A 13,772-nucleotide genomic window follows, 5' to 3' on the forward strand; every position below is an offset into this window, starting at 1 on the left:
GTTCTGGTTTTCTTTCCAAGGCTTGTCAAGTATTGCAAATGTAGACGGATTACTTACATGTCTACATAGTGCTGCTTTAGGATCCTAATAGAGTAATATCAGCCATGTCATTAACCATTTCGTTGTACTTGGGGGGAAAAATGGCAGATTATACTCTTGCCTTTTGGTAACGAAGGAGATAGGTTTTAGACTTTGAAAGTTCAGCTTATGGCCTTTGACTACCTGATAGTGACCAGCAGTGTCCTTTTTTAAATTAATTAATTTATTTATTTATTACAATTTATTCACTTTGTATTCCCGCTGTAGCCCCCTCCCTCATCTCTTCCCTGTCCTACCCTTCCTCCCTTTTCTCCCCCTATGCCCCTTCCCTAATCCCCTGATAGAGGAGGACCTCCTCCCCTTCTCTGACCTGAGCCTATCAGGTCTCATCAAGGCTGGCTGTATCATCTTCCTCTATGGCCTGGCAAGGCTGCACCCTCCCCCCCAGGGGGAGGTGATCAAAGAGCAGGCCACTGAGTTCATGTCAGAGACAGCCCTGTATCCCTTATTAGGGAACCCACTTGGAAACTGAGCTGTCGATGGGCTTCCTTTGAATAGGAGGGTCCTTGGTTGGAGTATTGGTCCCTGCAGGTCTCCCTGGATCCAGGTACTTTGGCTCTGTTGTTCTCCTTGTGGAGTTCCTGTTCCCCTCCAGGTCTTTCTATCTCCCTCATCTTCCATAAGGTTTCCAGAACTCTGCCCAAAGTTTGGCTGTGATTCTTAGTACCTCCTTTGATACCCTGGTGGATATTGTCTTTCAGAGGTCCCCTATGGAAGGCTCCTGTCTTGTTCCTTGTCTTCTCCTACTTCCAATGTCTATCCTGTTTGCCCTTCTGAATGAGGTTTCAGCCTCTTCCCTAAGGTCCTCCTTGTTATTTAGCTTCTTTTAGAACTATAGATTTTAGTGTGTTTATCCTATATTATATGGCTAATAACCACTTACAAGTGAGTATATACCATGTGTATCTTTCTGCTTCTGAGTTACCTCTCTCAGGATGAACTTTCTAGTTCCCACCATCTGCCTGCAGCTCTTCCAGAGGACCTGGGTTTGGTTCTCAGTACCCACGCAGCAGCTAACGGCAGTCTGGGAGTGCAGTCCCTGGGGTCTGACCCCTCTTCCGGTCTGCAGGCACTGCACTCACATGGTGCAGACATGCATGCAGGCAGAGCAGCCATGCACACAAAACAGATAAATCTTTTCAAATAGCAAAATATTCGGTAACTCTTCATCTTCAGGGCTAGAGCAATGGCTGAGTTGTTAAAATGCCTGTCATACAAACGTAAGGACCTGACCTCAGCACCCGTGTAAAAAGTCAGGGGCAGCAGCTTCCCTCTGTAACCCTGGCACTGTAGGGAGGACGGCAACAGACACAGATCCCTGGAGTTGGCTGGTTAGCCGTTCTAGCAGAATTGGTGAGCTCTAGATTCACACCCTGTTTCAGAACACAGTAGAGAATGGTTGAGGAAGACACCTACTATCCATCTCTGCCCTCCACATACACCCACTCAAGCACAGGTACCTAAACCTACACACAGACAACATCAGCGACAAACCCCAGATTCTCTCTGTATATTGAATGGTGTGAGTTGAGGGGGGAAAGCTGTTATTGGCATACTAGAAAATAAGTGTGTTTTTAAGAAGGCTAGTATAAAATCTCTGGACTGTCATGAGGCAAATTTTCTGTACATGAATGTTGCATAAGTAACTTGAAGAGAAAAAGGTCAAGTGACCAAAACCCACAGTACACAACAGAATCACTGCTGCTTGTCTGAGTCGCCTTAGACACCTAGGTCCCTCGCTAACTCCTCCATTTTCATGGTCTCTGTAACTTCTCTATTTGTGTGGTCTCTGGAGTGAAAAGATGGGTCTGCTCTGCCCAGAGACATAAATGACAAATGATAGCAGAATACTTGTAAAATACCAAATTCCTATCAAAACATTCGAACTCATTTAGTGTTTATAAGTAATGGCTCTCTGTCTTTAAAACCAGGTACCTGGACCTTCGTAAGTTTGGACCTGTGCCACATGGAGGCTTCGGGATGGGATTTGAGCGCTACTTGCAGTGCCTCCTAGGAGTGGACAATGTCAAAGATGTTATCCCCTTTCCAAGATTTACTCATTCGTGCCTTTTGTAGCTGAAAGATTGATCAAGGACAAGTTCCCAAAGCCCAAGACTCCAATATAAGCACACATCTAGAAGACTGGTGATTGCAGTTTGGAAACGTGGATCCAGTGCATAATTCCTGGCTATAGGAAAAATAGAGATGATCTCGATTTCTTAAAAAGTCAAAGGCTTTTCATGGACAAATGAACTCACCCAAGAAGAAATACTTAGAGCAAGTGGATGTTTCAAGTCTGTTATCTTAACTAAGAAAAGAAGTAACTGGACCTGTTGTCCAGCTGCTGGAGAAGCTGGTACAGGAGAGTAGCTTGAGCTTGGATAACATATCAAAAAAAAAAAAAAGAAAAAAAAAAAAAAAAAAAGGAAGACATTGAAGTCAGGGTCTCAGACTCTTAGACAGGATGGTAATGTTTCGTCTTGATTTGCCTTTCATCGGTACCTCACTTGCCTTTCAGTTTTTTTTTCTTTTTTAAACATCTAGTGGCTAAAAATAAGATGATGTTGGCTCTTTTCTTTCTTGCCACTTAAGCTCCAGCAAATGCCAGTCTTCTTCTTGGTGCTTTACTCAACTTTATAGAAGAAATTATTCCCTTTCAGAGTCTTAATTGATTAATGAAGTTGCTATTCTAAATTGAAACATTCATCAGGTTATAAAATTATATTTAATAAGTTGATCTTTTGTTATAAAGGTTAAGGAGATAACAGTCACTTAAACTGTTTAATCTCTATTCTAGTTCATTTGTATTAGGTGTTTATAAATACTCTAATAGTCAGTAAAATAGGGTTTTTAAATTGATACCAAGCAAAGAAATTATTTTTAAATTCCTCTTGATCTTTCCCAAGTGAAATTTGGAAGAAAGATTTCATTAATCCAAGGTAGGGGTGGAAATGTGGCCCAACCTATGTAATTCTAGAATATGGTATAGTCTAGTAGAATGCTACTAGTGTCAGTTTGGGAGCTCAAGGTCTGACAGTTCCAACACCGTGGACAAATCCACTTATTTTGTGTCTAGTGCTTGCACACACTTGTACGTGTGTGTGTGTGTGTGTGTGTGTGTGTGTGTGTGTGTGTGTTTAAAAGTATGCTTGGTCTGGAAGTATAGCTCAGCATTAGCTCCAAGCATGCATTTGCCCAGCAAGCTTGGGGCCTTGGTTTTGATCCACAGCATGGGTGGGGCAGGTATCAGACTTTCAAAAACTTTTGACTTGGGGCTTCATTTATGTGGACCTATTACTGCTTGTATACTCAGTAGAATTTAAGCATATCTAATTATAAAAGCACATGCATACCTAAAATAACTAATTTTTAAAGTTTCATTAGATAGTACTTGCAGGTTAATTATCTTTTAATTTAATTTTATATGTATGTTGTTGTTTTGTCTACATGCATGTACACCATGTGTGTGCCTGGTACCACAGAGGCCAAAAGGGGGCATCAGATCTGGAATTTGGAGCTAGAAATGGTTATGAGGCATTATGTAGATGCTGGGAATAGAACCTGGATCCTGTGGAAGAGCAGTCAGTACTCTTTAACTGCTGAGCCATCTCTCCAGCCTTTCTTAGGTTAATTCCCTTTTTTGGAGGGAGGGGTTAGGGGTAATAGGGTCTCTCTATGTAGCCCAGATTGTCCTGGAACTTGCTAAGTAGACCAGACTGGCCTTGACGTCAGTGGTCTACCACCATGCCCGACCCTCTCTTTGGTTAGTTCTTAATCAATTTGTTTAAAAGTGAGCTTCAAAACTCAGGGTTAAAAGACATCTAAGAGTTGACTGTGTTGACCTGCCTGAGGCAGAGAGCACCTCTGTGCCTGGGCCACCTGTTTTTTCTTGAAAAGATGCTCATTCCATCGCTGAATCTATAATCATTTGCTGAAGGCCCAACTCCAGTCTACTTTCCCTGGGCTTACACACTAAGTTTAGGAAAGGATAAGAGGGATAATTAGGATTTTCATCAGACTTACTGCAGCCATGATTAGAGAGAGAAGTCCATTTATGTATTCGAAGAATACTGTTTGAGCTTCTTTTGTATGTCATTGTGCTAGGTGCTAAGCAGTTAACAAAACAAAAGTGATTCTTCATGGAATTTATATTGTATTGGAAAAGACATTGGAGATAAATGGATTATTTCAGATATGATATAGAAAGCTGTGTAAAGAACAGTAAGCTTCTTAGAAAAGGCATCTTTAGAAAACAGTGGGTTTTTTTTAGCTTTAAACTTGAATGGCTAAAGGCAAAACATTTTTTTTTAATTATTACATTTATTTATTTGTGGGGGCAAGGTGTGCTTGCCGTACGCAGGTGTCAGGTCAGAGAACAACTTAACTGCAGCCCAGAGCCTGTTCTCTCCTGTGGGTCCCAAGGATCGAACTCATGCTGTTGGGCTGGACAGCAAAAACCTTTCCCTGCTGAGCCAAGTCACCAGTCTGTAGAAGATGTTTTAAGACGTTTGCAACATTGGCTGATATTAACATAGTGCTGATAATTTTTGGAAGTAGGGCACGCTCACACACACACACACTCACACTCCAGGGAGTTTGGGGAACTAGCAGTTCCAAATCCACCCAGAATCATGCCTCTCATGATGTTCAAGAAACTAATATTACAGGATGGCAGGACATCACAACAGCCATGATGGAAAGGGACTGAGTAAGAAGGCCTCAGCACCAGTTTATGTGAGCAGTCTTGGGCAAGCAGAATCACCTGTGTGGTCAGCAACTATTTCATCTGAGGAATTCACTACAAAGGAGATAAACTCCGAGAACCCTTCTCTCTCTTAATCTGTGTTGGATGTTTTCACTAAGAATTGTTGAATCTTTGGGTCCTTTACAGTCCCTAATGCACACTGAGCTGCTAAAGGTAACTGACTGTTGAACAACAGATTTAAGCATGTTCAATGTGTGCTGTAGAGTTAAAAGGTCTTAGGACATTAATGTATATTGTTTCATGCCTTTTGCTAAGACTATCAGTAGTGTCTTTTCCAAAAACTTCTTACTTCATTCTTCTTTGTCTGGGTAGTTGTCCGATTGAAGCCAAACACTTGTCATATGCCTAATGATTTCCATCTTTGGCCCAGCACTTGTGTTTTACCAGTAGTTGGACAAAAACAAATATTGGTGTCAGACGATGAGATATTTGTGAAAAATGATGGAAATACCAGTTAAAACTGGCTTGTAGGTAATATAACAGGGAACAACTTAAAATGTCAGCAGCTAACATATAACTATGTCTCTGCATATAGGAATAAAAGCATGATTGTAACTTTAATAGAACAAATAGCCTGATAAATCAGTGGGCAGATTTATTAAACAGACAGTTCTTAAAAGAAACACACATTTTTAAAAAGAATAAATACAAATGACCAATAAATACACAGACAGAAACTGCTCAACATCCTTATCTATAAAGGAAATTAAAATCAAAACTGCATTGAGAATCCATTTCACCCATGTCAACATGGCTGTCATCAAGAAAATAACATGCTGATGAGGGTGTAGAGAAAAAATTATTTATACACCGTTGGTAGGAAATCAGCCACTATGGGACTCAATTTGGGATTCCTTTTTTTTTTTTTTTAAGGCAACTAAAAATAAAACCAGCATATGATCATGCTGTACCATTCTTGGATATATACCAAAAGGAATCAGAAGTAGCGTACCACAGAGATACATCACACACATGCTTGCTTCTGCACTGCTCACAGTAGCCAAGATACAGACAGCCTACGGGGCTGTGAACAAAGGAAATACTGCATAGTTACACAGGGGAGTATTCCATCCACCTTAAATGGAATTATATCATTTGCAGGAAAATGATAGGACTAGAGTTCCTGTTCAGCAAAATAAGCCTAACTAAGACAAATACCACATATTCTCATGTAGAATCTAGATTTTTGTTTGATTTGAAACAGGATCTCACTTTGTGATCTTGGCTGGCCTAGAACTCGATTTGTAGACCAGGCTGGCCTTAAACCTCACCCCCCCCCCCCACTCCAGCTTTAAGATTGAAGGCATAGAAGAGGGTGAAGAGGGTTATGGATATGATCTAAATACGTTTTATACCTGCATGAAAATGTGAAGCCAAGCAATTTAAAAGTTCGCTAATGTTAATGCCTCAATTAACACAAGGATTGTGTAAAAAGGGTGTGTGGTAGTTTGAGTGAGAATGACCATTCTTGGCTCGTATATTTGAATGCTTTGTTGGCAGTTGGTGGAACTATTTTGGGAAGGATCAAGAGGTATAGTCTTGTTAGAGGAGGTTTATCACTGAGGGTTCAGAAGCCCAGTCCAGGTCATCTCTTTCTGCCTCTAACTTGCAGATAAGATATAAGTTCTGAGCTACTGCTCCAATGCCTGCCTTCCTATCACCACACTCCCAACCATGATGATCATGGACTTACTCTCTAAAGCTGTTAGCAAGATCCCAATTTAATGTTTCTTACAAGTTGCCTTGGCCATGGTGTCTCTTCATAGCAATAGAAGAGTAACTGAAACAAGGCTTCATTGTGTTACCAAGACTGGCCTAAACACACTGATCCCCTGATTTAGCCTCCTGAGTGCTGCTATTTACAGGTATGTACATAAAGCCACAGCTAGCACTACACTCATAATTTTTTTTAGGAAAAGAGCATAATTTAGTAGTAAAGAACTCACTATTTGATACCCTCTGTATGGAGTTGTGTGTGTGTGTGTGTGTGTGTGTGTGTGTGTGTGTGTGTGTGTATGCATGTATACATAGATTCCTAGAAGCTGAAGGAGGATGTTAAATTCTCAGAGCTGAAGTTACAAGCAAATATTTTTGGGGGACCCCCAAGTCTTTGTGATTAGACAGCAAACAACTCCTAAGCCATCTCTGTAGCCCATAAGAATATTGTTATAGTGTTTTATATGTTAAAGTGTTGATTTAAGTTGAGCTAGGTTTTTCTTGGGAAAACTGATTTCCATTGAGAAAGACATTTGCCCAGCTTTCTCAGCTACCCCCTCCAGATGGCAACCCCAGCAATTCAAGAGTGCAATATAAAAGTATGTTCTAAAATATATATAGTTTTTTCTTTATCAGTAGCTCCCATTGAACTTTCAGTTTTTGATTTTTCCATCTGACTGTCCTCTTGGCTGGTGGCAGTTGTCATGATCGGAGGAGAGCATAATTGTGTGAGTAATCCACTCCAGATTAATGCTGTCACCGTCTGACCCATCCCAGAGACTGCTGAACTCTCACAGATCCACAGGAGCTGTTTGACGTGTGCCCTTCTCAAACAGAATCTGTGAAGAGCTTCCCTCTTCAATTCCAGTGTGTTACATTCACCTTCTGTATAAACTGAGTCTAGACATCAAGCATGTCTGAACAGGCGTTGAAGATGCATTTGGTGAAGTAACCTTGCCTGTCAAATGTCTTGCTTCAGGTTGTTAATGGATGAAAGATGTTCATTTGGGTTACACTGCTGTTTACTCATGTGTTTGTTTTAAGTAAGTGGATGAAGTGAGAACATAAAAACACAGTTGAAAGATGGATTGAATTGGTAAGTGGGTGGGGTATTTTGGCTTCTGATCAATATTTGTGTTCAGTCTACAATCTAAGCTATGTGTAATTAAAAAAGAAATCAGTGATATTGATACCCAATTTTAACTTCTTCTTTATATGGCAAGTTAAGAGTTAGGAAAAGCACTAAGAAATGAGCAAAAAGCATCTCTGAGCACCCTGTGTTAAAGTGAGTTGGCAGAACTTCCATAAGCAACATTTCACCAGGTTGTGGCCAACACTGCCTCCTGGGACCTGGAATGTGTGGTAGCCAGGAACCCGGGGTTCTCTTATCAGCTATGGCTCCAGAGAGCTCTCATTCAGAGTTCTGTTTGGAGTGAATTGTAAATATACAGCTTTTATTAGCACATAGCGTAGTTTCTGGTAGCCTTTAAAAAAACAAACAAAAACAACTGCTGCCAGGTGCTTTCTAAACTGACGTTCAGGCAGACTCATCAGTAATTTATTTCCTGAAGACATAAGTTTATGTAGTAGTTGTTAGTCTTATGGCTATCATTTGGATATCACCGTACAGTTTCTAAAATGTTTTCATGTGTCTTATTTGCTTAATTCATAAAACAGTATATTGTAGACCTTGTTCCCTTTTAATGGAGTGGTCTTGAAATTCACTTGATTAAATAAAGGTTATCTTAATTAAGAGAGAGAGAATGAGTACAGATAAAGTTTACTGCCCTCAGCCTCAAAAGAAACTAAAACCAAAATTTCCTAGTAACCAAAGAATCCTGCATTTTAAACTCCAGCATGTTGTAAAGTGCACCTTTGGCCTCTAGTCTTTTTATTCTATAAAGGAAGAAGGAAATTAAAATTGGAAAACACAAAACAAACAAGCAAAAAAAACCAGCCATGATTGAGCTTAAATATATTCTAGTAAAAAGAAACTGAAAATAGGGCAAAGGGTACTAGATGAAGCAATTTACTTAAGCTTACTCTGCCTCAGTTAACCTAGGATGGATGTCTGATGGATGCAGGGTCACATAGTGTATCCTAGGCTGCCTTCAAGCCTGTGATCCTCTTTCTTCCCCTCTCAAATGCTGGGATTACAGGCATGAACCACTATGCTTTGGCTTACCTTTGTTTCCTTCCTTCCTGATAGGCTGGCCTGGTGCTTAGTACGTAGCTGAAGATGACCTTGAATTCCTAATCCTCCTCCCTCTGCTGCCCGAGTGCTGGGATTATGGGTTTGCACCACTACACTAGGTTTATGTGGTCCTGGGAATCAGGTCTGGGCTTCCTTTAGTGCCGGACAAGCACTCAACCAGCTGAGGGCCATCTCCATCCACCTTAAATTTCTTAAATGAGTTTATACTCACGTTTTCCCTGTTTTCCTCTTTGGATTATCTTAGAATGTACATAGAAAGATGGAAGAACTTGGATGAAAACTACTGATAGTCTCCCAAAGTAATGGACATTTGTTATTTGAAAAATCATCCTCTGATAATAGTAACTTAGAAGACCTGTCTAGTAAAAGTTTTGGTATTTTTGTTTAATTTCTTTGGTTGTTGGTTTAGTTTAGCTTTTTTTAAGTTTGCAGTTCTAAGTGTGTTTGGCAGAACCTGGGCTATTTACAACTATGGCTGACAAGACCTCTATATGCTGGCTCAACAAGAAATGCTGGTTTTCTGTTTTTATTAGGATCCTAGTTTTTGTTTTTTGTTTTTTTTTTTTTTTTAAATTTCTTACTAGATATCATATCCCACTTTCTACCTATCATATATAAACTACCCTCTCTGTATTTCCCCATTCTGGGTAACTTGCCAACTGCCCTTACAAATAATAAATGGCAACTCACTGCCTTGATTCTACTCCAGTAAAAAGGAGGTTGATGGATTGTCTCCTGTTTTGTTTAATTGTTTGGTTGCAGTACTGGCAGTTGAACCCAAGACCTCACACAGGCTAAACCAGCACTTCCCCCACTTACTCTGCTAGCCCAGGCTCACCACCTTGAGAGAATTTTTTGTATCCTTAGGGTTACCATTAGCAACCCCTGCCTAACAGTGACTAAACCTCGGTTTAGGTTGGTACTCAGAAATGCTGTGACACTCTTGCTTCTCCGAAGCCTTCTCTTCTCCAGTGTATAACTCAGCTGGATAACTCTGTCTTTTCCTGAGGTGGTGTCCTCAGGTCACTCCTCAGAAGTGTGTCCTTCAAATGTGGCTTTGGGGCAGCTAAAAGCTTCCCTCTACTGTTCAACCAGCAGCTCCCAAGTATGTGTCCTGAGATGACATTCTTGACATGAGAACTTTGAAGTCACCTACACATCACTGCTTTACATCCTCTGGTGACTGCTATACCTCCTAAAAAATACTTCTAAAGACTCTTAACTACACTTTGAGAGAATTCTGAAGCAATTCCAGCCTCCTTTACTTTTTTGGATTACAGGGACAGGCACAGGTCATTTACCCACACATGAAACAGTTGAAGCATACAACATTCTTTGACTGAAGATTAGCATAAATATGTAACATTTTCTTTGCAGTGTCTCAAAAGGTAAGACCCGGTGTTCATATAGTTAGCATATGTCTGTCCAGTGAGCTTTGTAATTGTAATCCCCACCTGCTGTGTTCTCCATTACAGGATTTTACACTGGGAAACAGATGAGTTAAATTTCCTGTGAGAACATTTTCTGAGTATTTGGTGACAAGGAAATGATACTAGTTGTGGAAGACCCTAGTCTAAGTCTGACATTCTATTTTCTGGCTGTGTTACACTCAGCAATTTACTTAATCTCTGAATGCTGCAAGCCACCTACCAAATGAGAATAAAGCTCCTGTAGTGTTAGAAGCAGTGAGATTGTATGACAGAGTTTCATAGCTTGAAAGCACTGTCCAAAAGTCAAGGAAACCAAAGTTTCTTAAGAGATGGCTCAGAGGTTACGAACATTGGCTGTTCTTCCAAAGGTCCTGAGTTCAATTCCCAGCAACCATCTCTAGTGAGATCTGGTGTCCTCTTCTGATGCACAGGCATACATGTAGGCAGAATGCTGTATAAATAATAAGTAAATCTTTTTTTTTAAGCCTCTTAAGGGAAACTGATTAAAAATAAAAACATCCCTAAATTAACTAATGCGTGTATGTGTATGTATCATGTCAAGTAAAATATTATGAGAAAATCTGATACTTTTGAACACTTAAGTTTTAATCCATTTGTAAATGCTATACATAAAAGAGTAATCAGTTATTACAGGGCAGTGGCTTTGTGTGTCTTTTCCTTTAAAGTCATTCTATGGATTCAGTTCAGGTCAGTAAACTTGCATTGATCGCTCACTGTGCCACACCTAGTAATGCACTCTCTGGATAGAGGCAACTATGACATGCCTGCTCATCTTAGGACTCCATGTTCACACAGTCTCTGTCAGAGCTTATTGTTTATACTGATTGAGCATATCTTTTGAATAGAACAGCCCATAATTGTCATTTTCTTAAGTAGGCATGTCAAGTAACTAGACATAAGAGTTTCTGTACTGAGGATAGTTCAGGGGTTTGATTCTTTATGTGCACAATAAAGGGTCCTCAACTGTACAAATATCCTACTCAGTGAACATAACAGTGGGTTTGTTCTCTGTGTTCTTTGTTGTTGCTGTTATTTGAGACTTGTTCTCACCATGTCAGCCAGGACATATAGTCTAGGCCTGCCTCATGCTTGGGACAACCTGCCTCGGCCTCCCAAGTGCTTCCCAGCACTTGGGAAGGGGTATATGCAGCCACGCCTGTTTGTTCCCTCTACTTTCAAGCTAGTATTTACGACTCTCTATGAAGCATAGTGATCCCCCTGGGAAGCCATGCCTCACTGCCTGCCATAGCTCTCACCCCACATTGCTTTTCCTCCCAACACTTCTCCTTTATTTTCTATGTGTTTTTCTTCTACTCTGGTTCCTCTAATACAAGCAATATATCAGTATCCAGGTGCTTCCCCTTCCTTTTTCCATGCCAGCACCCTAGAAATGTCAACTGAAAAAAACTTATATCATTTTTCTAGGTACTAATATGTACCAGTTAGTATTTTAAAAAATAATCATAGTGGACCATTTGGGGATTAATGACCATTTAAAAAAACACAGATTTAAATCAGTAGTTAATATTGGGGTCTAAGAGTGTTGCTCAGTTGGTAGAGTACTTGCCTAGAACTGATCTCCAATACTGCGTAAACCAAGTATATTACATGCCTGTAATCCCTACATTTAAGAGGTAAATACAGAAGAATGAGAAGTTTCCGCTCCCCAGTGAGTTCAAGTCCAGCCTGGACTGCATGAGGCTCTCCTATTAAAAAAAAAAAAAAAAAAAAAGTTCTTAAAAAGTACTGGGCCAGATCTGGTAGAATGTACCCAAAATTCCAGCACTCAGGAAACTGAGGCAAGAGAATAGTAAGTTTGAGGATAACCTGAGTTCCATAGTAAGATGCTATCTCAAACATACACAAAAATCTGGAGGCTCAGCTAATAGTCTATCTCTAGGATCTTGTTACTAAAGGTGATTTCTGTGGCATCTCTCCTGGCATTGCTCCTTGAATACAATGACTCAGGTGACTTCTCAAGAATGGATCTGACTGCTCACCTTTGTAACTCCAGGGCCTACCAATGTGCCATGCGTATTTACTTACTCAGCTTTAGTCAATGAATATATTATGCTGTAAATATTCAGAAACAAGCTACAGTGGATTGGGCTGAAACTGCTGAGATTCTCAGTTCACGATTTTCTTCACACTTACTCTAGTTCTAGGCAAGTTTCTTGCCACCAATTTAAAGTAACAACTACTTATATCCTATAATTCAACAAATGTCTATTGCCTGCTCTGCCTGTCCGTGTTGTTGACACAAATGCAAGCTGAAATTTAAGTCCGTATTTCTTCAGGCCCTACAGTGGTGGTGAATAATTTCTGATTCCAGGTGAACAGTTAAAACCGTGCCTGATGCTGCCACAGAGATCTGCCCAGCACTTTGCTCAGAAGGCTGTGGAGGCTCCTGAGGAACTAGTCTCTGTCCTTGGTTCTGTGCTACTGCACTTGAGGCGGCCGTTTCTCAGCAAATCCTTCCTGAGAATCCTGGAACGCTGTTCGCACAAGCCGCTGCTAAGTAGCGTGTATTTGGATATAAGCACGATGTTTTGTATTTGAAAGAAACAGGTGCTTCTCTAAGGATTTTTGAAGTTCAAGCGGTAAACAACTGTATGCACACTGAAAAGGCCTGGGTTGCCTTTACACCGATTACACTGTACAGGCCTGACGTTCTTGAGGTCCCAGTATTCCGAATCCTGAGCCAGGAGGATTAGCCACAAGTTTGAGGACAGCCTATATACCAAGACCCCATCTCAAAAAAGAAAAAGGCCAGGGCCAGGGCTGTGGCTCAGCTGTACAGCACTTGCCTCGCGCACGCATTATGCGTTTACTTTAGTCCCCAGGACCTCGTGATTAACTGCTAAGTTCATTGATTGGATCAGAGAAGTTTCAGAGCAGAATCCTTGAGGGTTTTTCCCCTAAACTATTATGAAATATTAAATGATAGTTGCTGCCAACATTTCTAACCACTCTAGGAAAAACAACAAATAAATTTCCAACTCTTTTTGAGATATGCTGGACCCTGGTTGTGCTTGCATGTCATTTGACTTCAACTGCTTTCCTTTTTTAGTTAATTGTGTTTAATACGGCTTATAACTTCTGATCCCAGTGGAGCTGTCATTTAGAAGGGGGCTGAGATGGAAGCTGTTTTAATTCTGGCTTTTGTTTCAGCCACTAAATGTAATGCCACATGATTGTTGACCCAACAGTAATCCAGTTAAAAAAAAAAAAAAGTTACTACATCATCAAAAGTAACCCTGATTACATCAAATTATGTTGAAACAGACCACAGCTGTTTGCCCTGTTGCAGCAACTGCCTGAGGGCTCATCCAGAAGATACATCTGGGTGTCAAGAAGATATGTTTGGGGTGTGGTTTTTGTTCCATGATACGAATGTACTAGGGAAACACCCTGTTCTCCCTCCAGTGCTTGGTGGGAGCTGAACACTTTGTTTCTGTGTTTCCAATCTGTCAAAAATCATTTCCATCCCCAAAGAGAAGGGACCCAGGACCTTCTGAACAACGTT

At 40.6% G+C, this 13,772-nt stretch overlaps 1 protein-coding gene across 2 annotated transcripts in view; it reads left to right on the forward strand.

Moving 5' to 3' along the window:
• Nars2 (asparaginyl-tRNA synthetase 2, mitochondrial) overlaps positions 1-9,498 on the forward strand; it is a 100,973-nt gene extending 91,475 nt beyond the window's left edge. The window contains exons 14-15 of one of the 2 annotated variants that reach the window (XR_008721930.1): positions 2,031-2,566; positions 5,738-9,498. Coding sequence is in view for 1 of the 2 variants with exons in the window: in XM_055623121.1 (XP_055479096.1) it covers positions 2,031-2,175 (145 nt within the window). In the remaining variant the exon portion in view is untranslated. Of the gene's footprint in view, positions 1-2,030 lie in introns of both variants that reach the window. The other variant, XM_055623121.1, reaches the window with a different exon arrangement.
• The last annotated feature ends 4,274 nt before the right edge of the window (positions 9,499-13,772 follow it).

Source organism: Psammomys obesus, unplaced genomic scaffold (genome assembly GCF_907164565.1).
Source record: "Psammomys obesus unplaced genomic scaffold, mPsaObe1.curated_primary_1811, whole genome shotgun sequence".
In the NCBI taxonomy this organism is placed as follows: Eukaryota; Metazoa; Chordata; class Mammalia; order Rodentia; family Muridae; genus Psammomys; species Psammomys obesus.